Source organism: Lynx canadensis, chromosome X (assembly GCF_007474595.2).
Source record: "Lynx canadensis isolate LIC74 chromosome X, mLynCan4.pri.v2, whole genome shotgun sequence".
Taxonomy (NCBI): Eukaryota; Metazoa; Chordata; class Mammalia; order Carnivora; family Felidae; genus Lynx; species Lynx canadensis.
Genome location: NC_044321.2, coordinates 56,176,887 through 56,203,323, shown reverse-complemented (window position 1 = coordinate 56,203,323; position 26,437 = coordinate 56,176,887). Strand labels below are relative to the sequence as shown.

Sequence of the window (26,437 nt, the reverse complement as noted above, 5' to 3'; positions counted from 1 at the left end):
TGTATGTTTAACTTTTTAAGAAACTTTTAGGCTCTTTTCAAAAGTAGTTGTAACAATTCACATTCCCACCAGCAATGTATGAAAAGTGTCAGTTCCTCCACATCCTGGCCCACACATAGAATGTTCAGCGTTTTTAATTTCAGTAAGTACAGAATGACATCTCATTGTGGCTCGAATTTGCATTTTTGTAATAACTAATAGTGTTGATCATCTTTTCATATGCTTGTCATCTGTGCACCCTTTTTTTGTGAAGTGTCTGTTCAGGTCTTTTGCCCATGTAAAAATTTGGGCTGTTTTCTCAATATTGAGTTAGAGTTCTTTATTCTGTAGCCAATCTCTTATTAGATATATGATTTCCAAATATTTTCTGCCTGTGGTTTGGATTTGTATTCTCTTAATAGACTTTTTTGAAGAACAGAAGTTTTTAGTTTGATGAAGTCTAGTTTATCAATTTTCTCTCGTATGGAGGCTTTGGTGTCCTATCAAAGAAATCTTTGATTAGCCCAGGTCACAAATAATTTCTCTTATGTTTTCTGTCAGAAGTGTTTTTGGCTCTAGGTTTTACATTTAAGTCTATGATCCATTTGACTTAACTTTTGTATGTTCATTCTTGGAATGAACCCCACTTTGTTACGATATATTATACTTTATATATTGTTGAATTTGTATATGTGCTGCCGAAGTGAGCACTATATATTGTTGGATTTGATTTGGCAAAATTTTGTTCAGAATTTTTGCATATATGTTGATGACAGATATTGATTAGTAGTTTTATTTTTTTATAATTTATGTATCTGGTTTTTGTATCAGGGTTAATGCTGGCCTCATAGAATAAGTTGAGAAGTACAACCTCCTTGTCAATTTTCTGAAATAAATTAATATTATTTCTTCCTTAAGGATTTGGTAGAATTAAGTAGAGAAATTTTGGGGCCTGGAAGTTTCTTTGGTGGCAAGGTTTTTCACTACATACTCAATTTCTTTAATAGATATAGTGTTATTCATGTTACTGATTTCTTCTTGAGTGAGATTTCATAATTTGAGTCTTTTAAGGAATTTGTTTCACTGAAGATGTCAAATATATTGGCAGAAAGTTCTTTATAATATTCCCTTGTTAACTTTTTTTTTAACATTTGTAAATATCTATAGTGATGTCAACCCTCTTGTTTTTGATATTGGTAATTTGTATATTCTCTCATTTGTTTTGATTAGTCTGGCTAGAGATTTTCCAATTTTATTGATCTTAAGGAAATAGCTATTCATTTCATTGATTTCTGCTTTGAAGTTTATTTATTTCTTTATTGTGCTTACTTTGGGTTATATTTGCTCTTGTTCTTAGAATTCTTTAAGATAGATGATGATATGATTGATTTGAGAACTTTCTCTTTTTTTTGGTAAGAATTTACTATTAATTTTCCATGAAGTATCACCTTTTAGCAACATCCCACAAATTTAAAATTTTTTTTTCATCTTTACTCAATTCAAAATACCGTCAAATTTCCCTTTTGATTTCCTTATTTAGCCCATGGGCTATTTAGAAGTGTGCTAGTTTCCAAATATCTGAGCATTTTCCTAAAGATCTTTCTGTTAATTGATTCCTAATTTAATTCTATGTGTCCAGAGAATATACTTTGTATGATTTGAATTTTTTTGAATACACTGAGACTTGTATTATAGCCCAGAGGATAATCTATTTTGGCAAATGTTCAGTGTGTACTTGAGAATAAGGTATATTTTGCTGTCGTTGGGTGTGTTTTCAGTATGAGGAGAGCTGTAGATTTATTGTAGATGTTCTTTATCAAGTTGAGAAAGTGGCCTTCTATTTTCACCTTTTCGAGATGATAGTTTTTTATTTTTTTTTAAAAAAAAATTTTTTTTTCAACGTTTATTTATTTTTGGGACAGAGAGAGACAGAGCATGAATGGGGGAGGGGCAGAGAGAGAGGGAGACACAGAATCGGAAACAGGCTCCAGGCTCTGAGCCATCAGCCCAGAGCCTGACGCGGGGCTCGAACTCTCGGACCGCGAGATCGTGACCTGGCTGAAGTCGGACGCTTAACCGACTGCGCCACCCAGGCGCCCCGAGATGATAGTTTTTTAAAATCACGAATTGGTATTGAGTTTTGTCAAATCCTGTTTATGTATAAGTTGATATGATTATGTGATCTTTCTTCTTTACTGTGTTAATGTGGTAAATTGCAATGATTATTTTTCAAATACTAATCAGTCTTACATTCCTGAAATAAACCCTCTTGGTCATGGTGTTACTTCTTTGAATGTATTGCTTTTTCCTACTTGTTAATATTTGCTAAGGATCTTTGCATCTGTATTTGTGAGGGAAATTGGTCTATAGTTTCTGATTTTGTACTGCCTTTGTCTGACTTTGTTACCGGGATAATATTGTCTTGATGAAATGAATTGGGAAGTGTTTGTTTCTCTATTAGGTCTGGAAGATATTTTATAGAACTTTTGTTAATTCTTTTTTAGATATTTGGTAGAATTCCTCAGTGAAACTGTTTTGTCCTGAAACATCTTTTTCGGGAGTTTTTATTTATTTATTTTTTTTCAAGAGTTTTTATTTTTATTTTTTATGTTTATTTATTTTTGAGAAAGAGAGAGCACATGCAGGGGAGGGGCAGAGAGCGGGGTGGACAGAAGATCCCAAGCAGGCTCCACACTGACAGCAGAGAGCCCAGTGTGGGGCTCAAACCCACAAACTGTGAAATCATGACCTGAGCCAAAGTTAGATGCCTAACTGACTGAGGCACCCAGGCGGCCCTTTTACAGGAGTTTTTTTTTTTTTTTTTTTAATATATGAAATTTATTGTCAAATTGGTTTCCATACAACACCCAGTGCTCATCCCAAAAGGTGCCCTCCTCAATACCCATCACCCACCCTCCCCTCCCTCCCACCCCCCATCAACCCTCAGTTTGTTCTCAGTTTTTAACAGTCTCTTATGCTTTGGCTCTCTCCCACTCTAACCTCTTTTTTTTTTTTTCCTTCCCCTCCCCCATGGGTTCCTGTTAAGTTTCTCAGGATCCACATAAGAGTGAAACCATATGGTATCTGTCTTTCTCTGTATGGCTTATTTCACTTAGCATCACACTCTCCAGTTCCATCCACGTTGCTACAAAAGGCCATATTTCATTTTTTCTCATTGCCACGTAGTATTCCATTGTGTATATAAACCACAATTTCTTTTTTTTTTTCCCATTCTGTGAGTTATTCTTTTATTTTTTTTCTTTTTTTACTTTTATTTTATTTATTTTTTTATATATATATATGAAATTTATTGACAAATTGGTTTCCATACAACACCCAGTGCTCATCCCAAAAGGTGCCCTCCTCAATACCCATCACTCACCCTCCCCTCCCTCCCACCCCCCATCAACCCTCAGTTTGTTCTCAGTTTTTAACAGTCTCTTATGCTTTGGCTCTCTCCCACTCTAACCTCTTTTTTTTTTTCCTTCCCCTCCCCCATGGGTTCCTGTTAAGTTTCTCAGGATCCACATAAGAGTGAAACCATATGGTATCTGTCTTTCTCTGTATGGCTTATTTCACTTAGCATCACACTCTCCAGTTCCATCCACGTTGCTACAAAAGGCCATATTTCATTTTTTCTCATTGCCACGTAGTATTCCATTGTGTATATAAACCACAATTTCTTTATCCATTCATCAGTTGATGGACATTTAGGCTCTTTCCATAATTTGGCTATTGTTGAGAGTGCTGCTATAAACATTGGGGTACAAGTGCCCCTATGCATCAGTACTCCTGTATCCCTTGGATAAATTCCTAGCAGTGCTATTGCTGGGTCATAGGGTAGGTCTATTTTTAATTTTCTGAGGAACCTCCACACTGCTTTCCAGAGCGGCTGCACCAATTTGCATTCCCACCAACAGTGCAAGAGGGTTCCCGTTTCTCCACATCCTCTCCAGCATCTATAGTCTCCTGATTTGTTCATTTTGGCCACTCTGACTGGCATGAGGTGATATCTGAGTGTGGTTTTGATTTGTATTTCCCTGATAAGGAGCGACGTTGAACATCTTTTCATGTGCCTGTTGGCCATCCGGATGTCTTCTTTAGAGAGGTGTCTATTCATGTTTTCTGCCCATTTCTTCACTGGGTTATTTGTTTTTCGGGTGTGGAGTTTGGTGAGCTCTTTATAGATTTTGGATACTAGCCCTTTGTCCGATATGTCATTTGCAAATATCTTTTCCCATTCCGTTGGTTGCCTTTTAGTTTTGTTGGTTGTTTCCTTTGCTGTGCAGAAGCTTTTTATCTTCATAAGGTCCCAGTAATTCACTTTTGCTTTTAATTCCCTTGCCTTTGGGGATGTGTCGAGTAAGAGATTGCTACAGCTGAGGTCAGAGAGGTCTTTTCCTGCTTTCTCCTCTAGGGTTTTGATGGTTTCCTGTCTCACATTCAGGTCCTTTATCCATTTTGAGTTTATTTTTGTGAATGGTGTGAGAAAGTGGTCTAGTTTCAACCTTCTGCATGTTGCTGTCCAGTTCTCCCAGCACCATTTGTTAAAGAGACTGTCTTTTTTCCATTGGATGTTCTTTCCTGCTTTGTCAAAGATGAGTTGGCCATACGTTTGTGGGTCTAGTTCTGGGGTTTCTATTCTATTAATTTAGTGTTTCAACACTTACATATAACACCTGGTGTTCTTCACAAGTGCACTCCTCAATCCCCATCACCTATTTCACCCTACCCATCCCCTTCTGGTAACCATCAGTTTATTCTCTATAGTTAGGTGTCTGTTTTTTGGTTTTGCCTCTCCCTTTTTTCCCTATGATCTTTTGTTTTGTTTTATAAACTCCACATACAAGTGAAATCGTATGGTATTTGTCTTTGACTGACTTATTTTGCTTAGCATAATACACTCTAGCTCCATCCACATCGTTGCAAATGGCAAGATTTCATTCTTTTTATGGCTGAGCAATATTCCATTGCATATATATACCACCTCTTCTTTATCCATTCATCAGTCAGTGAACACTTGGACTGTTTCCATAATTTGGCTATTGTAGATAATGCTGCTGTAAACATTGGGGTGCATGTATCCCTTTGAATTTATTTGTATTTTTGTACTCTTTGGGTAAATACCTAGTAGTGCAATTTCTGGATCGTAGGGTAGTTCTATTTTTAACTTTTTGAGGAACTTCCATACTGTTTTCCAGAGTGGCTGCACCACTTTGCATGCCCACCAACAGTGCAAGAGGGTTCCCCTTTCTCCACATCCTTGCCAACACCTGTTGTTTCTTGTGTGCAAGCAGGGCTTTCTAATAATAGGCAATCTCAGCTTTGCTATGTGTACTCTTTTCTGCACTGTGTCATTTACTGATGTATATATCCTTACCAAACATAAACATATAACTGATGGGTATATACCCCTAAGGCTGTAATTTCTGTAAAGTAGCATTTCCAAGTCCTTTTTAATATGCCTGTTTCAAGATTCTATATATATATTTATCTACATTTTTATTCCATTACCTGAATTGCTTCTCTAGTTTTTCAGCCTCAAAATCTTGTTTTTCAGTTTTTTTATTCTAATATAATAATGCATTCTAGTTTTTTTCTCCTTTACTGTATCTTTTCCCCCCAAGAATTGTTTCTTCTTTCAATTATATTTTGGTAAAATACTCGTTTTCCTTTACAGCTAATGGTTTATTCACATAGAAAAAAAGAAAGTAAAGGGCCATTGGCTTTCGGGAGGGGTTGTTGAGGAGCCTTTCCTTCTCCTTCAGATCCCTGAAGGGATGAGGGCTCCAGGGAAAGCTAGAGAGGAATCATGCCCAGGTAACAGATTCCTAAGAGCTGACACTAAGAGACGAGGCCTGTGGATAGGGGCTGAGTCTGTAGAGAGAAGGGGAAGTTGCTGAAAGCGTGGATCTGGTAGAGGCAACAAATAGCCTGGATTTGCTGTTAGGTTCTGAGCTGTGAAAGCCCTGAGCAGCCTGGTTGGGTGAGTGAAAGGGCTTAAAGAAATGTGGAAGGCCTGACCCATCCTGTCTGCCTCACTCTGTAGGTGGAGAGTTTGTTTATGGTAGCATATTCCTGGCAGCAGTTCATATGACTTTATTATATCCTAATTGTCAGCATTTATTTTGACCACATCTTTAGCATTTGTACAGATATCTCATGGGAGGAAGAGGACTCAAGTAAAATGATTTATAGGTAACTTAAATTAATGAAAACATTTAATAGGGGAGTTAAATAATTTTCCTTTGAATCATATCTATCACCATTGTTATTGTGACCCTGAATATTATTTTCACAGGAAGTCGGAATAAAATGGGAAAAACTCTGGGGTAAACAGAGTTGGCTGCAAACCCTGCATGCTGCTTTTGTGTCTATTTTCTGGACTTTCTGAGCCTCACCTGCAAAATGAGTATGATGCAACACACTTTATGGTGTTAATATGAAAATTTAATAAGATAGGGTGTATAAGGTGCTTAATGCACTACTTAGCATAGAACAAATACTCAATATTTGTAACCTTTCATTACTTTCATGACTGACTCTCCTTATGCCCTTTCTACGAACAGTATCTTGTATCATGCCATTAAATATTCTTCATTTGTAATGTTTGAAGAAAATTTGGGCTTTTCATGGGGAGAATGATTTTAATAGTTTTTTAATTATTTTTCTCCAGAATTGATGACAGGAAAGGCCAAATTGGGAGTTCTGGTTTTCTTTCCTACAGATTTCTGTGTAAAAAAGAAATCTATGTTACATGATTTATATCTATATAGTTATCTTCTGATATTTGGATAGCAATTTTTTTCTTTTTCCTCTTTCTTTTTAGGTGTTAAGGAGACTACTAGGAGAAAAGGGATAGTGAAAGTTTAAAAATCAAGCAGAACTAAAAAATTTAAATAAATAAAAACCAAGCAGAACTTTTAGGTAAAGCCTTCTGATTTGAGATGGTTGACAATCAAATTGGCCAAAACTAAAGTTTCATTATATTAGGTGATGCTGGTGGGAATTTAAATTTTTATATGCACCGATTGACATTTCCAAGTTGCCAGCTTCTCCAGCACCCATTCTTTTGGGGGACAAATTGACGGGATCAAAATACTCAGTAGTTTTATTCCTTGGTATTTAAATGTGGTACCTCGCATGTTTACAAGGATATTTGCTGGAACATTGCTTGTAATAGTGAAATATTGAAAGCATTCTGAATACCATCAATACAGGAATAGATTAGAAAAGTAAGTTATCTCTATACTATAAAAATACTATGTGGGAATTAAAAAGGGTAAGGCAAATCTATATGTGATGAACTCTAAGACATGGTATTGAGAGAAAAAGAAGCAAAGTATATGTAATATGTCATTTATATATTGTAAAAACTATGTTTAAGTACAGACATATAAATGTACCAGGGAAGGCCCAAAGAAGATACTTATTAATCTTACAAGTGTCTACTTCTTAGCAAGGGGCTGGTACAGGGTAGGGGTCCAAGGAAATGTAAGCTTTATCTTTGTTATTTGTACTTTTTTATTAAATTTTTTAAAGTTTTCGTAAAATACACATAACATAAAATTTACCATCTTAACCATTTTTAAGTGTCCAGTTCACTATTGTTAAGTACATTCACATTGTTTTGCAACCAATCTCCAGAGCACTCTCTTCATCTTGCAAAACCGAACCTCTATGCCCACTGAACAATAACTCCTGAGTCCCCCTTCCCCAAGCCCCTTGCATATACTAATCTACCTTCTGTCTCTATGAAGGACTAGTATAGGTACCCTATATTAGTGAAATTATACAGTATTTGCCTTTTTCTGACTGGTGTATTTCACTTAGCATAATGTTCTCAAAATTCAACCATTTTGTAGCATGTGTCAGAATTCCCTCCCTTTTAAAACCTGCATAATATTGCATTGTATGTATATACTACATTTCATTTATCCATTCAGCTGTTGATGAGACTTAGGTTACTTCCATCTTTTGGCTATTGTGAATAATGCTATGAAAATGGATATACAAATATTTATTTGAGACCCTGCTTTCAGTTATTTTTGGTTTATACCCCAAAACAGAATTACTGGATAATATGGAAATTCTATTTTTAATTTTTTAAGGAACTGCTATATTTTTTTTCCATAATAGCTATATCATTTTACATGCCCACCAACAGTGGCACAAGATGTCCAATTTTTACATCCTCACCAACACTTGTTATTTTTTGGTTTTTTTGATAGCACCTATCCTAATGGGTGTAAGGTGGCATCTCAATGTAATTTTGATTCGCATTTCCCTAATGGTTTGTGATATTGATTATCTTTTCATGTGATTGTTGCCACTTGTATGTCTTTTTTGGAGAAATGTCTTTTCAAGTTATTTACCATTTTTTAAATCAGGTTGTTTGCTTTTTTTGTTGTTGAGTTTTAGGAGTTCTTTACATATTCTGGATATTAATCCCATATCAGATATGATTTGAAATTTTTTCTCCCATTCCATAGATAGCCTATTTTACTCTGTTGTATCCTTTGTTACACAAAAGTTTTAAATTTTAATGTAGTCCAGTTTATCTATTTTTGCTTTTGTTTCCTGTGATTTTTGTATCATATCCAAGAAATTCTTACCAAATCCAGTGTTATGAAGATTTTCCCCTATATTTTCTTCTTTTTAATGTTTATTTATTTTGAGAGAGGGAGAGAGAGAGAGAGAGAGCACGCACAAGCATGGGAGGGGCAGAGAGAGGGGGGCAAGAGAGAAAGAATCCCAAGCAGGCTCCACACTGTCAGTACAGAGCCTGATGTTGGGGCTTGATCCCACTAACGGTGAGATCATGACCTGAGCCAAAATTGAGTCAGGTGCTCAACTAACTAAGCCACCCAGCCCTGTGTTTTCTTCTAAGAGTTTTATACCTTATCTATTCTGTTTAGGTCATTTGATCCATTTTCAGTTCATTTTTGTGTATGGTATAAATGTCCAGTTTCATTCTTTTGCATATAGATATCCAATTGTCCCAAGATCATTTATTGAAAAGACTGTTCTTTCCTCTGCTGAATGGTCTCAACACCCTTGTTGAAAATCATTTGATTATATGTGAGGCATTTTATTTCTGAACTCTGTTCTGTTCCATTGGTGTATATATCTGTCTTTATGCCAGTACCACACTGTTTTGATTACCTTTGTTGTGAATTTTGAAATCAGGAATTGCTAGTCTTACAGCTTTGTTCTTCTGTTTCAGGTTTGTTTTGGCTCTTTGGAGTCCCTTGTAATTCCATATGAATTTTAGGGCGGAGTTTTCCATTTCTGCAAAAAAAAAAAAAAATCATTGGGATTTTCATAGAGATTGATTACATTTATTTTTTTTAAATGTTTATTTATTTTTGAGATAGCGAGCACATGTGAGCCGGGGGAGGAACAGAGGGAGAGGGAAAGAGAGAATCCCAAGCAGGCTCTGTGCTGTCAGCGCAGAGCCCCGTGCTGGGCTAGAAATCAGAACCGTGAGATCATGACCTGAGCCAAAATCAAGAGTTGGGCTCTTAACTGACTGAGCCACACAGGCGCTTCAGTAGGGATTACATTTACATCTGTAGATTGCTTTGGTAGTGTTGGCATCTTAACAATATTACATCTTCCAATCCATGAGCTGTTTGCATTTTTAAATAATCCAGATATATTGGTGTACTATTTGTGTGATCAAGCATAAATAAACTTTTTAAAGGAGCTGTTGGCAGAGGGAACTGGTAAATTTCTTTTTTTCTCTTTCAGTTTTATTGAGATATAATTGACATTCATCACTGTGTAAGTTTAATGTGTATATCATAGGGGCACCTGAGTGGCTCAGTCAGTTAAGCATCTGACTTCAGCTCAGACCATGATCTCACGATTTGTGGGTTCGAGCCCCGCATTGGGCTCTGTGCCGACAGCTCAGAGCCTGGACCCTGCTTTGGATTCTGTGTCTCCTTCTCTCTCTCCCCCTCCCCAGTCTGTACTCTGTCTCTCAAAAATAAATAAATGTTAAAAAAAAAAAGTATATCATAATGGCCTAAAGTGGTTAAAATGCACAAACCTCCAATTATAAGATAAATAAATACGGGGGTATTACATACAACATGACTGTAGTTAACACTACTGTATGGTATATTTGGAAGTTGCTAAGCAAGTAGACCCAAAAAGTTCTCATCACAAGGGACTAGTAAATTTCTAATGTCAGTTCATGTGTCTTTGCTTGATCTCATGTTCCAATTTTTATAAATTGGCATTAGTTCTGGAGGCAAAAGCATAAATTAGACATTAGGAGAGAGATGATTATTTGACTGTAGGTGTTCATGACAAGAAAATGTTTGTGGCTGAATAAATTAAACTGAAATTGAATTAAATAGTTTATTGTTTTTTTAATGTTTATTAATTTTTGAAAAAGAGAGAGACAGAGTATGAGTGAGGGAGGGGCAGAGAGAGAGGGAGACAATCTGAAGCCTGAAGCAGGCTTCAGACTCCAAGCTGTCAGCACAGAGCCTGACCTAGGGCTCAAATCCATGAACCATGAGATCATGACCTGAGCCGAAGTCGGACCCTTAACCAACTGAGCCACCCAGGTGCCCCTAAATAATTTATTGTTAACAAATTGGCTTATTTAGACATGTAACTATATTACCTAAGCTCAGATACAGTTTTATCTTGCATGTTTTGCTCACTGTCATTAGTCCCATTGATCTAAAACCAGTTATTCTATTCATGCCATTTAAAATTGTGTTTCATTGAACAGAGAATTTGTTGGGTTTGATTTAATGAAGATTATCTGTGAGCGTTTTAAGTCATCAGAAGATATTGGAAAAGCTCTACTGCTCCACATTGACATGCTTTTACAAAGAAAGGAAGAACTGCTTGCCAAGGAGAAGATTGAAGAAATCATTATAGGTCAGTAGGATTTCTGCAGGTTTTAGAAAGGTGTTAACATACATATAATTCTTAGAATAGATGTCAGAACAGTGGCAAAATTCTTAGGTCAGAGGATCCATTTTTCTAACTTCCTTTTTTTCTCCCTAATCACCATGAACTGTAACACCTCACGGATCCAGATTCCACATGTTCAGCAAGCTAGAATGAGAAACTAAGCAGAAATAGCAAAACAGCAAAAACATACAAACCTCTGAGCTTAAATCCTCCTATGTAGTGAAAAATTGTGAGATTAGAGACCTAGTATCATGATTTCAGTGTGATCTCAAGTAAGCTGTGTGCCTTCTGGCAAGTTAATAACATCTCTGGATCTTGTTTTTTTCTAACTATAAAATTAGAGGTTGTGAAATACATTCCTATTTTTTTTTCAGTTTTTATTTATTTATTTTGAGAGAGAGAAAGCACAAGTCGGGGAGCAGAGGGGGTGGGGGAGGGAGAATCCCAAGAAGGCTCCACACTCCATGCAGAGGCAGATGCAGGGCTCGATCTCACCAATTGTGAGATCATGACCTGAGCCAAAATTGAGTTGGGTGCTTAACCGACTGAGCCACCCAGGAGCCCCATTTTTTTTTTTTTTTGCATTCCTGTTTTTAAATTCTTTTTTAACCCCATGATCCTTTCTTAATGCAATCTTATTTGAATCCTGTCCCAAATAAAAGATTAGAGTTTCTGTTAAAGCAGAGATGTAGAATCAGATTTCATCATTTCCCTGACCCTCTATCTCTCTGCAGATCTCTATACCTTGAAGAACACAGATAAGTATGATCCCTTTCTTAGAAAATTCTCACCCCAATACATCCTCCCAACTCTGCACATATACAGAGATATAACAGGAGTGATAGTAAATCTTGATACTGGGTTGTATTCTGAGTAATTGTGTTGTAGGTAACTTACTGCTTTCTTTATATTTTACCAGATTTCTTGAATTTTTACAAGTTTGTATCATGTTTTTATAAAAACATAATCATTGATACTTTTTAAAAGGAAATATTTTGAGTAGATAATCTCTAAGAACCTTTTGAACTCTAGATTCTGTGAACCATATTTTACTGATAATACGCTCCTTGCAGACCCTCACTAAGTATCCAGTTATTTTTAGACCCAATTTTGATAAGTTTGATTACCTGGTTTTCCAATCCTTAGGATTTTTTTTTAATGTTTATTTATTTCTGAGACAGAGAGAGACAGAGCATGAGTCGGGGAGGGGCAGAGAGAGAGAGAGACACAGAATCAGAAGCAGGCTCCAGGCCCTGAGCTGTCAGTACAGAGCCCGACACAGGGCTTGAACTCACAAACCGTGAGATCATGACCTGAGCCAAAGTCGGTCGCACAAACTACTGAGCCACCCAGGTGTCCCAACCAATCCTTAGGATTTTAATGGTAGCATATTACAGAGAAAGGGTCTACAGGGAAATACACAGATAATGTGACTACAGGAAGGAGAAAACTCTACAAATTTTATAAATCAGTTTCAAATACTTTTAATTTAAAATTATTTTTAAAAAACAAAAATCTGTACTATATAATAATTCCCAAAGGTATCACTATGATATGTTAATAGTACAGTAAAATAGAATAGTTGTTACTGTTGACCTTGAATGAGCAAATGTTAAATTGTGCTTCAGAAAACTAGAAAGTATATTAAAAAAAACATAATTTATAAAACATAATTTTTAGAAAAATTAAGAACTTTAGTGAAATAATTTAGACTTTTTAAAATAAAAAATCTTACGTTTAATGAAAGTTAACTGTTACATTACTAGAAAATGTGTTCATCCAAAATGACTAATTTTCCTAAGATTATAGTTAGCCAGTTTTGTTGTGACACCTAATTATAAACTTACATTCTCAAAGTATATTTTAAGTGTAGTATATTCAATAGCTTTTTAGTCTCATGTGAGTTATTTTATCTAAGCCATGGAACAAATTATGTCTGCTGACTGGGCTGGGGCGTCAGAGATTCTTAGTGTTCTTATTAAGAGTTTTGTGTAAATTGATAGTGCCAAAAGGGTAGAAGAGAAGGGACTATAGAATTCTATTACAGTTTAAACTTTACCTTAATCTGTGCTAATGTATTTGAGCCCTGTAAATGTCTAGACCAGAAACAATCAGACATGAGTTACAATTTAAAGTAATAAAGTTTATGTGTAAACGTCGTCTTAAAGCATTTTACAAAGGCTTTAAGGTATAATTGGCCTTTCTTGTGAACTTGATCTGATCTTGTTAGTACATAATAATATAAGCAGTTCTTATTAACGATTTTTAACATTGCTGTCTGTTCATTCACAATAACATTAAAGCACCAGATGATGATCAAATTTGGAACATGGAAAATACGTTCAAAAGAGACTAGGCTGGGAAACTATCACAAATTGATAGAAGAATTGCTGTGATTATAGCAAACTCTGATTGTATTATATAATCAGTTTTGCTAGTAAATCTAAAATTGATGATGAGAACCTGTCTGAATATGATTGTGTTTGTAGCCATTACTTAAAGATTATAGGTTCTGAATATAGTTAGCACTCTTCATTTAATGTAATAGATCTTGATTTTTGTTTTTAGAGCTTGGGTTTTTATTTTCAGGTCACCGAAGAGGAAGAAAACTGAAACCAGAATTAGTGAGCTGTTTTCACAACATTCTGTGGCAGAAAGCTGCCAGAAGTTTTGAGGTTTGGGAGCAATCTATTTTCATTCTTTATCTTCTTTCTCTAATCTAACAAATAAGTGTGTTCACTGAAAAATAATAGAGCATGAAATACTTGAATAATCTCTTTGTTTAGGTACCACCTATGTATTAAATATTCATAATGTAGAATGTTAATGGGCATTGGATAAGAATTTATTTAAAGCTACTAAGATGTGGTTTATCCCCATTGGGAGCTTACAGTGAAGGGGAAATGACATATCTGATATTAAGATATAGGAAAGTAATTTATTGTAACATGATGAACAAGAAAGAGTTATATTCCCTTTGAAAAACTGTGATTTAGAGTACAGGGGATTTGTAGGGCAATGAAAATATTTTGAATGATACTATGATGATGGGTACTTGTCATTATACATTTGTGTAAGCCCATAGAATATACATCACCAAGAGTGAACCCTAATGTAAACTATGGAATTTGGGTGATTATGATGTGTCCATGTAAGTTCATCAGTTGTAATAAATGTACCAATTTGGTAGAGGATGTTGATAATGCGGGAGGCTATGCATGTGTGGGGGCAGGAGGTATATAGCCAATCTCTGTACATTTCCTCTCAATTTTTCTGTGAATCTAAAAACTCTTGTTTTTAAAAAATTTTTTATTAACTTATTTATTAGAGAGAGAGAGCTCACAAGCTGGGGTGGAGAGCAGATGGAGAAAGAGAGAAAATCCCAAGCAGGCTCCATGCTCTCCATGGAATCCGACACAGGGCTTAATATCATGACCCTGGGATCATGACTTGAGCCGAAACCAAGAGTCAGACACTCAACTGACTGAGCCACCCAGGTGCCCCAAACCTAAAACTGCTTTTTAAATAGGTATTGTGCAATAAAAATGCCAAAAAGTAGTAATATTTTTTCTCTTTACAAAAGAATCCAGGTTTATTGTAGAAAAATTTGAAACTTCAGACAAGTTTTTTTTTTTGTTTTTGTTTTGGAAAGTAAAGAATACGTGTGCCTGGCTGACTCAGTGAAACATGTGACTCTTGATACTGGGATTGTGAATTCAAATCCCATGTTGAGTGTAGAGCTTACCTTAAAAAAAAAAAACTTAAGAATACTCAAAAACACAGGCAGTAATTTATCTGACATTGGTGGTAGCAACATTTTTCTAGATATGTCTCCTGAAGCAAGGGAAACAAAACCAAAAATAAACTATTGGGACTGCATCAAAATAAAAAGAATCTGCATAGCAAAGGAAACAGTCGACAAAACTAAAAGGCAATCTTTGGAATGGGAGAAGATACTTGTAAATGACATATCCATTAAAAGGTTAGTATCCAAAATATATATAAAGAAGTGATACAACTCAGTCTCCCCGCAAATAATCCAGCTAAAAATGGACAGAAGACATGAAGAGACATTTCTCCAAAGAAGACATCCAGATGGCCAGCAAACACATGAAAAGATGCTCAACATCACTCATCATCAGGGAAATGCAAATCAAAACTATAATGAGACACCACTTCACACCTTTCAAAATGGGTAAAGTAAAAAAGATGAGAAACCACAAGTGTTGGTGAGGATGTGGAGAAAAAGGAACCCTCTTTCACTGTTTGCGGGAATGGTACAGCTGCCCTGGAGAATGGTATGGTGGTTCCTTAAAAAGTGAATAATAGAACTACCCTACTAACCAGTAATCACACTACTGGGTATCTATCCAAAAAATATAAAAACACTAATTCAAAGGGATGAATGTACCTATTACTGTAAATAATAACAGCATTATTTACAATAACCAAATTGTGGAAGCAGCCCAAGTTTCCATTGATAGATGAATGGATAAAGAAAAAGTGGTATATATATACAATGGGATATTAATCAGCCATAAAAAAGAATGGGATCTTGCCATTTGCAATGACATGGATGGAACTAGAGAGTATTATGCTAAGTGAAATAAGTCAGGCAAGGAAAGACAAACACCATATGATTTCACTTATATGTGGAATTTAAGAGACAAAGCAAGTGAGCAAAAGGGAAAAAAAGAGAGACAAACCAAGAAACAAACTCTTAACTATAGAGAACAAAATGATTGTTATCTAAAGGGTGGTATGTGGGGGGATAGGTGTTTGTAGCCATAGGTGAAATAGGTGATGGGAATTAAGGACTGCGGTTGTCATGATCAGTACTGGGTGATGCATGGAATTGTCGAAGCACTGTATTGTACACGTGAAACTAATAGAACACTGCAAGGTAACTACACTAGAATTAAAATAGAAATAAAAACAATAAACAACCTAACTTTATACCTCAAGGAACTAGAAAAAGAATAAGCCCAAAGATAGCAGAAGGAAGGAAACAACAAAAAGCAGGAGCAGAAATGAATGAAACAGAGATTTAAAAAACAGTAGAAAATTTCAGTGAAAATGAGAGTTGGTTTTTTGAAAAGATAAATGAAATTGACAAATGTTTAGCTAGACTAACCAGGAAAAAAAGACAGCAAACTCAAATAAAATTAGAAATGAAAGGGGAAACATTACAATTGATACCACATAAATACAAAGGATTATAAGAAGCTATAGTGAACAATTATATGACAACAAGTTGGATAACTTAGAAGAAATGCATAAATTTCTAGAAATACACAATGTATCTAGGTTGAATCATGAACAAATAGAAAATGTGAACAGATAATAATGATTTAAGGAGATTGAATCAGTAATCAAAAATCTCCCAATGAAGTAATGACTACTACCAAATGGTTTCGCTGGTAAAATTCTACCAAACATTTGAAGAAGAATTAATGCCAATTTGTTCTCAAACTCACACTTATTCCAGACACTTCCAAACTAATTTTACATGGCCAACATTGACCTGACAAAGCCAGACAAGGACACTACAAGAAAAGGTAACTACAGGCCAATATCCCTGATGAACAAAACCCTCAACACAATACAAGCAAACTGAATTCCACAGCATTTTTAAAGGATTTTACCCAATGACCAAGTAGGATTTTCCTCTGGAATGCAAGGATGGTTTAACATCTGCAAGTCAGTAAATATGATACATCACATTGAACAGAATGAAGAATAAAAATCATATGATTATCTCAATAAATGCAGAAAAAACATTTCACAGAATTCAGCATCCTTACATTATGAAAACTCAACAAATTAGGTGTAAAAGGAATGTACCTCAACATAATAAAGGCCTTACATGACAAGCCCACAGGTAACATCATACTCCATGGTGAAAAATGGAAAACTTTTCATCAAAGATCAGGAACTAGACAAGGATGTTCATTCTTACCACCTCTATTCAACATAGTATTGAAGGTCCTAACCAGATCATTTAAGCAAGAAAAATAAATAAAAGGCATTCAAATTGGAAAGGAAGAAGCAAAATTGTGTTTACAGATGACGTAATATTATATATAGAAAACCTTAAAGACTCCACCAAATAAAACTGCTGAAGAAATTCAGTGAAGTTGCAGGATATGAAATCAGTATACAAAAATTAGTTGCCCTTTTAGGTATAATCCATGAACTATCTGAAAAAGAAACTAAGAAAACAATCCCATTTAACATGGCATCTAAAATACTTAAAAATAAATTTAACCAAGGAGATGAAAGATCTGTACACTGAAAACTGTAAGACATTGATGAAAGAAATTGAAGACACAGATAAATGGAAAGATATCTTGTGTTCGCAAATTGGAAGAATTAATAGTGTTAAAATATTCATACTACCCAAAATATCTACAGGAAAACCTGTCATTTGTAACAACACAGATGAATCTGGAAGACATTATGCTAAGTGAAGTAAGACAGACACAGAAAGACATATACTGTGTGATCTCAGTTTATATGTGGAATCTAAAAGAGTCAAACTCAGGGCGCCTAGGTGGCTTAGTTGGTTGAGTGTCCACCTTCAGCTCAGGTCATTATCTTGCGGTCCATGAGTTCGAGCCTGCGTCAGGCACAGCACAGAGCCTGAAGCCTGCTTTGGATTCTGTGTCTCCCTCTCTCTCTGCCCCTCCCCTGCTTGTGCTCCGCCTCTCTCTCTCTCTCTCTCTCTCTCTGTCTCAAAAATAAACATTTTTAAAAAATTAAAAATAAATAAATAAATAAATAATTCGAACTCCTAAAAACAGAATAGAATGGTAGTTATCAGGGTTTGGGAATTGGGGGAATTGGGGGTATGTTGGTCAAAAGATACAAACTTCAGTTTTTGAATGAATAAGTTACAGAGACCTAAGTTACTTCATGATGCCTATAATTATAATAATGTACTGTGTACTTGGAATTTGCTAAGAGAATAATTTTTAGGTGTTTTCACCACAAAAAAAGGTAACTATTTGAGGTGGTGGATATGTTAATTAGCTTGATTGTGGTGATTATTTCACAATGTATTCATATATCAAAATGTCTTCTTTTACTCCATAAAATCAGGTACTGCAAAATAGAATGGCATTCTTGTTTTCTTTTAGAGGGCCTGTATTTCTTTACTGAGCAGATGTAAAATTACTTCAGAATTCTCTTCTATTATTCTGTATCCTTCCCCTCATTTTCCAGTCTTGCAGGATGTTTATTTTTAAACTCCCACTTCCATCCCTGGAGAAGAATATAATCTTAATTCTAAATAGTCAAAGGCAATGTTGGAGCTACACAGTATAGCTGTTTCCAGTTGAAGAGTGTTTTATTCCATTTGGGTCCTAATGGCTCTTGTTCTTCATTGAAAAATGTGAAGCTTCATGATAGAGGGTCCAAGGGACTCATCTTCCTTACCTTAGTGTGCATGAGCAATCCGAATTTTCTTAGCTTAAAAAAAAGTTATCCAGGTTATTTCTATCATTTTTCCTAATGGTGTCTTACCACTGAAAATTTGTTGGTGCCTCAAAAGTGAAAAAAAAGCAAAACAAACGTTCTACAAAAACACAGTGGCATTTTATTATAAGAGTGAAAACCTAGAAATCAATGAGATATCCAATATTAAGAAAATCATTGCGTATTAACTTAATATAAATATTCCTTAAATTGACAACTGTTGAGACCCCATAATAACATAGTTTAACATTTACAAAACAAAGTCAAATGGAAAGAATAGGACATGAAACTCTAACATAAGCTATGATTGCAACTGTATACAAATACAGAAGGACAAAGTTAAAATGGAATGTAGAAAAATAAAAACAGATGTATTAGCATGGTGAATTATGGATATTCTCTTTTAAAATTTTTATCACTGTCATTTTATTTTATTTTATTTTTTTTTATTTTTTCACCCATACGTGATATTTATTTTTTTTCTTTTTTTTTTTATATATATGAAATTTATTGACAAATTGGTTTCCATACAACACCCAGTGCTCATCCCAAAAGGTGCCCTCCTCAATACCCATCACCCACCCTCCCCTCCCTCCCACCCCCCATCAACCCTCAGTTTGTTCTCAGTTTTTAACAGTCTCTTATGCTTTGGCTCTCTCCCACTCTAACCTCTTTTTTTTTTTTTTCCTTCCCCTCCCCCATGGGTTCCTGTTAAGTTTCTCAGGATCCACATAAGAGTGAAACCATATGGTATCTGTCTTTCTCTGTATGGCTTATTTCACTTAGCATCACACTCTCCAGTTCCATCCACGTTGCTACAAAAGGCCATATTTCATTTTTTCTCATTGCCACGTAGTATTCCATTGTGTATATAAACCACAATTTCTTTATCCATTCATCAGTTGATGGACATTTAGGCTCTTTCCATAATTTGGCTATTGTTGAGAGTGCTGCTATGAACATTGGGGTACAAGTGCCCCTATGCATCAGTACTCCTGTATCCCTTGGATAAATTCCTAGCAGTGCTATTGCTGGGTCATAGGGTAGGTCTATTTTTAATTTTCTGAGGAACCTCCACACTGCTTTCCAGAGCGGCTGCACCAATTTGCATTCCCACCAACAGTGCAAGAGGGTTCCCGTTTCTCCACATCCTCTCCAGCATCTATAGTCTCCTGATTTGTTCATTTTGGCCACTCTGACTGGCGTGAGGTGATACCTGAGTGTATCACTGTCATTTTAATAACTTAAAAATTAGATTTTGAGTTTTCTAGGGTAGTTCATTACCCCTCAGACTTTTCATCCTACATGTGACGTTTCTTTTTAAAAATTTATTGAGGTAAAATTGAGAAAACTATATACAAGTGTACAATATGATTTGGTTAGGTATATGTATACATTGTGAAAGAGTTCTAACCATTGATTTAATTAACATATTTGTCACCCTTTTCTGGCAAGAACACTTAAGTCCTACTCTCTTAGCAAAACTCAGTTATACAATACAGTATTATCAGCTATAGTCACCATATTATACATTAGATCTTCAGGCTTTTTTCATCTTATAACTGAAAGTTTGTACCATTTTACCAGCCTCTACCCATTTCCCCTACCCCTTCCCCTCACAACCACTATTGTACTCTCTGTTTCTATGAGTTTGACTGTTTGTTTTCAGATTCCACATATAAGTGGTCACATGAAATATTTGTCTCTTTCTGGCTTATTTCACCTAGTATACTAGTCCTCCAGGTTCATCCTTGTCTCAAATGGCAGGATTTCCCTCTTTTTTATGGCTGAATAAGATTCTATGACATACATATACCATATTTTCTTTATCCGTTCATCAGTAAATGGACACTTGGGTTTTTTATAGCTTGACTAATTGTGAATATTTAACATGGGAGTACAGGTATCTCTTTCACATAATGAAGTGGGATTGCTGGATCATATGGTAGTTCTAATTTTAATTTCTTGAGAAACCTCGATACTATTTTCCATGGTGATCCTACCATTTTACATTCCCACCAATATCATACAAGGTTTCCCTTTTCTCCACATCTTCACTAACATTTATTATCTTTTGCTTTTTGATGATAGCAGTTTTTGATGTGAGATGGATGACATCTCATTGTGGTTTTGATTTGCATTTTCTGAAAGATTAGTGATGTTGAGCACCTTTTCTTGAACCTGGTGACCATTTATATGTCTTCTTTGGAAAAATGTCTATTCAGATCCTTTGCCCATTTTTAAATTGGATTTTTTTTTTACTATTGAGTTGTAGGAGTTCTTTGTATATTTTGGATGTTAACCCTCTATTGACTATGTGGTTTGCAGATATTTTCTCCCATTCCATAGGTTGCCTTTTAGTTTTGTTGATGGTTTCTGTGAAATTTCTAATATGGGGAAAGGAGAGAATATTGATTGCCACTTTATCTGTAACTTACACTGATCCAGATGGATAATAAATTTACTTATAGCTCAACTAGAGAAGGTGTTGTGGTTTTGTTGCCTGAAAAGGAAAATAAAACAATCTTTTGTTTTTTTCCTAGAGGTGACTTAGAAAAATTAAGGTCAAATGTGGAGATACCTCTGTAATTTTCTTATTTCTTTTTAAACTTCAGGTACAAAATTTTCTTATTTCTTTTTAAACTTCAGGTACAAAATTATGCTGAAGCCCTAAACTGGTACCATTATTCTCTGAGATTTTATGCAATCGATAAAACGGATCTGGACTTGGCCAAGCTGCAGAGGAATATGGCTTCCTGTTACCTGCATTTGAAACAACTTGATAAGGTCCTTTGATTTATCTATTTTTCAGTGGCAGAAAATGTCATGTGCAATGGCAGAGAGATAGACACAGTTTGGTGTGATATCTTGGCTATTAGGTTAGGATGTCTGAGAGTTTCTTCATATAAGATAAACTCAAATTGATATTTTCCTGATTGGGACTTCCCAGAAGGAGAGAATTAGGAAAACCATTAATTCCATTAGTTACTGGGGGAGGGGGGGGTTGGCACCTTTTTCTGAAAAGTAATGTATCATTGGAACTTTTAAGCAAAGTTGTCTGCTACTAACCATTTGCAACATTGTCCTTTGAAACAGACTAAATTATAAGGTATGCTTTTATTGGTCAAACATTCAGTGTGGGAAAATACTTGTATAAAATGGTCTTTTACTTACTGGGTAACCTGTTGCCTATACAACCACTCTAGAAAATGTTTAGCATTTGATTGTTTATCAGGACAAAATTCTAGGAGGTGAATGAGAAACCAACTTATTTAAGGATAAACCATTCATATTTCCCAAAGCAATTGGGACATTTCTTCCTTTGGGTATCATGTAGTATGCACATATTGGGGAAGGGTATTGGCTTGTGGAAGAACAGGTGAAAAGGACAAGTGTGGACCCAGATAAAATATGAAGGCCTTTGTTGCTTTTCAGGTTTTAATGATAAGTTTAGGGGGGAATATGTGATTAAGGGTTGTAATTCCAGACATTTTCTTTGAGTTTTTGTTTACTTTGAGGGGTTGTTTATTTGACTAAATACTTCAAATTTTCTTTCAAAAGAATATTTACCATTTAGTTTATATATTCAAAATTCATAGTTCTAGAAGAGAAGTTGAAATGTTACTTAGTTCATGATATTTCAGCACAGGCTAGCACTTAAATGTTTCAGAAAGACAGTTGACTACTGTTTACTGAAAGTCCTGAAAAAGTTATCACACAGATTTTGTTACCTAATTCATTATATTTCTGCATAGGATACTATTAACTATTTCAGAAAGATAGTTGCTTACTGCTTACTTGAAGACTTAAAGAAGGTGATAAGAAAGTTACTGTAACTTCCATGATTTATGTTGGCCTGGCAGATTGCGAAGGACCTGCACCTGGAGCCAGACATGCCATTTGTGGGGGATGGTTGCATTTTCACACCAAGGAAGGATATCTGTTCAGCTAATACCAATGGAAAGGGCACAGCACAAGATACTATGATAGCCTCTGAGGTTACAGACATGAACAAGACGTAGTTGCCTTTGATTCAACCAAGCAGTTGGCATCAGGGTATCTTAATAGGCAGATAAACAGATCATGGCAAGGAAGAAAATCTAAGTGTTGGAAATATTCTATAAGTTAGGCATGCAAATAGTTGGTATCATATATCAGCAGGGAACAGGTCTTCAGCCATAGAGATTTGGATTCAAAGGCAGAACTCAAATCTTTATGTAGACAGACTAGAAAGAGCAAGGTAGAGTTCCAAACCTAAAGGGATGAGAATAACAAGGCTGTTTTAAAGGTCAGGAACAGCAGGCCAGGCTGGGATGCAGTTCCTAGGAGAATATGAAGTGAGTAGACACAATCTTTTAAGACTTGAAGCAGTGCTTCTTTTTTTTTTTTAAAGTAATCTATACACAATGTAGGGCTCAAACTCAAGACACTGAGATCAAGAGCCATATGTTCCACCAATTGAGCCAGCCAGGCACCTCGAAGCAGTGCTTCTTAAGTCTCCTCTAACAAATATGAAGTTTGATCCTAGAGCCTAATGTAGGACTTAGTCTGTAATTTGGAATTCAAATGGTATTGGTAGAAGGGGAAGAAGAAGAGAGCAGGAAACCAGGCCCATCCTAATAGTGTATGTTCAGTATGCGATTATATCACTTAAGGCCAGATTGGTGGTGAAGCCAAAGGTTATTTTCAGTATGATCAATGTAATCTTGTTTGATTACTGTTAGTGTATTTTTCTCTTTCATCCTTCCTGTCTTGAACTTAAACATTGATTTGGTACCCTTCATATGTAAGGAATACTCTCCTATGCACTAAGACAGAAAGGTGAAAAGAAGTAACACAGTCCATTATATTTTACTATTTTACTGTTCCCACCTTGTTAATTTTCATCGTCTGCTTTTTTTTTTCACTCCTTCCCTTGAGCTGTTTGAATGCTATTCAGGAAATTTATGAAACCATGTTTATTGGATCTGCTAAAATTTCATAGTTTTTCAGCTAGGCACTCTGTAAAACGGACTCTTGTTAACTTTCTGTCATATTCCTCACAATGGTGATTCCAGGATTTTTTTGTCTTTAAGCCCCCATACCTTACCCTTCCCTTTATCAAACAACTTTATCTTAAAAAAAAAAAACTTTTATCTTGTGGTGTGCCTGGGTGGCTCAGTCAGTTGAGCGTCCAGCTTTGGCTCAGGTCATGATCTCATGGTGTGTGAGTTCGAGCCCCGTGTCGGGCTCTGTGCTGACAGCTCAGAGCCTGGAGCCTGTTTTGGATTCTGTGTCTCCCTCTCTCCTGGATTCTGTGTCTCCCTCTCTCTCTGCTCCTCCCCTGCTCGTGCTCTGTCTCTCTCTGTCTCAAAAATAAATAAATAAACATTAAAAAATTAAAAAAAAATTTTTATCTTGTAAGTGTCTGAACTTGGAGCCACTAACATGAACTTCATCAACTTCTCCTTTCTTTACTCATCTCTTTACTCTTTCTTCCTTATCTCTTAGAAAGAACATTCTCTGGAAACCTTCTCTACCAATGTCACTTTAGCTCTTTAATATTTTTCTCTCAACTATTTCTTTCCTTGTCACTACAGTTATTTTGAGGTCTTTTTTATTCAGAAACCTTTCTTCATTCTTGTCATCCTACTCAAATTACAGTTCTCTCTTTGTCCTTCCTTTTTTCACCAATATTTTTAACCTAAAATTAATGCTGACATTTTTTAGTGTCCATTTATTAAAAAAAAATGTTTATTGACTATTATACATTAAGTACTGTCCTAGGCATTGGAGTATAGTAATGAACAAAGTAGACATAAACACCTATACCCATGGAGTTTATCGTTCTACTAGGAGAGACAGACAATGAAAAGATGAATATTATGGTATATTACAGAGGTCAACAAATTTTCTGTAAAGAACCAGTTAGTAAATATTTTAGGTTTTCTAGGCCATACAGCCTTTGTTGTAAATACTCAACTCTGATTTTGTACCATGAAAGCAATTGTAGACCATATGTAAACAATTTGGCATGGTTGTGTTGTAATAAAACTTGCTTATTAGGAACACTGAAATTTGAATTTCATATAATTTTCATGTGTAATAAAATATTATTCTTCTTTGGAATTTTTTCAACCTTTCAAAAATGTATAACCCTTCTTAGTTTGTGGACTGTACAAAAATAGATGGTGGTCTAGAAGTGGCCCAAATGCCATCGTTTTCTGACCCTGTTATATTAAATAGTGGTAAGTGCTAAGGAGAAAACTAAGCAGGAAAGGGTGGCATTAAATATTTTAGAAGAGGAATGAAAGGTTGAAATTTTAGATAACAGTGGCCAAGGAAGGCCTCAGGGAGAAGGTGCTTTTGAATAGAGACCTGAGGAAGTGAGGGATCTGGCTATGTGGATATCTGAAAAAACAGCAGTCCAAATAGTGGGAATTCAAAGTGCAAAGGTTGTGGGGCTAGGAGCATACCTGGGGTATTTGAGGGATAGCAAAAGGACTAATGTGGCTGCAACAGAAGTAATATTAGGAAAAGCGGGAGCTGTGATCAGGGAAGTAGTGGGGAAACAGATCCCATAAGAAAGACATTGTAGTTCATTGTAACGATTTATGTCATTAACTCTGAGTGAGATGGGAAGCTATTGAGGGGCCTTGGGCAGAGGAATCACATGATATGACTTGCATTTTAATAAGATCGCTCTTTCCACTGTGTTGGATAGACTAGGGTGGGTGCAAGGGTGGAAGCAAGGAGACCAGTTTGGAGGCCATTGAAATAACAAGGCAAGAGATGAGGTGGCATGGACCAGTGCAGAAGAATTGTGGATCAGGATCAGATTCTGGATAGATTATAAAAGTAAAGATGATAGAATTCCCTGACATACTAGACAGGGTAGAAGAGAAAGAATAGACAAGGCTGACTCTAAGGTTTTTGGCCTCACTACCTACTCCCCACTTGATTTTTACATCTATGATTCTATAAACTGCTCTTTTGAAGACTAGTGACCTTTTAATGATCAAGTCTAATCTTTTCTCAGTCCTTCTTGTCTTCTGATCTCTCTAGAACAAAACAGTATAATACTGTCAACCACTTCATCCTTCTAGAAACCTTCTCTTTGGCTTCTATGACATCTTCTCTTAATCCTATTTATTATTCTGACAATTCTTTCTCTATTTCTGTTACTGTCTCTTTTCACCAAATAAATATTGGATGAGGGCAAGTACTATGTTTATCCTGTTCACTATTTTATCCCTAACACCCACAACCATGCTTTCAATAAACATTTGTTGAATGAATTTATTCTCTGATCTCTTTTTTTTCTTCTGTACACTCTACCCTCAGTAATCCGTTTTAGTTCAACTCTTCATTCCCAAATCTGTATGTCTAGCCCTGATCTCTCTCACAGCCCACATTCACTTTTATACTATCTTTGGGTATATCCAGCTCTTGTCTAAGACTGAAATTTTAGATTCATGGATTCCTTCTTTTCTATTCATCATGTGCCATGTCTGATCAATTCTACCTCTGCAATATTTTTGCCAGCTGACTCCTCTTCCATCTTTACCTCACTACTCTAATCCAAGCTTTCATCATCTCTATGACTATTAGAATAATATTTTAACAGTTACAGGGAGCCACTCGATAGTCTTTAGTGGCTCCTTGTAAATAAAGACCAAATTCCTTAGTTCTAATGTCCTCCAGAATCCATAAATAACGATCCTGTTTTATTTCCATTACATGTATACTATGTTTAGCCTGAATTGAATTATTTGTAGCTTCCTAACCATGCTCTATGCTTTTCTACCTCTGTACCCTTTTCCATGCTTCTCCATTGCAAAATACCTCTTCGCTGCATCCCTACATTATGGGTAATATTTTGGTGATCTTGGTAAACAGTAATATTCAGCTGAGCATTCTTTAACTCAGTGCAGAAATCTCATCCTCAGGTAACAACTGCAATTTAGCTACATGAAATATCATTAGTACTACTCTAGATTGATGATATTAAAGCACATTCTCAAAGCACAGTGTGGTGATAAGACAAGATAAGACTTTTTATAGA

The 26,437-nt window shown here is 35.7% G+C and overlaps 1 protein-coding gene across 1 annotated transcript in view; it reads left to right on the top strand.

The window, feature by feature from the left end:
* Window positions 1-26,437, top strand: part of TEX11 (testis expressed 11) — a 230,554-nt gene that overhangs the window by 88,656 nt on the left and 115,461 nt on the right. Inside the window, exons 13-15 of the mRNA XM_030304808.1 lie at window positions 10,730-10,881; window positions 13,507-13,592; window positions 21,043-21,180. Of these exons, the coding sequence (XP_030160668.1) occupies window positions 10,730-10,881; window positions 13,507-13,592; window positions 21,043-21,180 (376 nt within the window). The remainder of the gene's footprint in view (window positions 1-10,729; window positions 10,882-13,506; window positions 13,593-21,042; window positions 21,181-26,437) is intronic.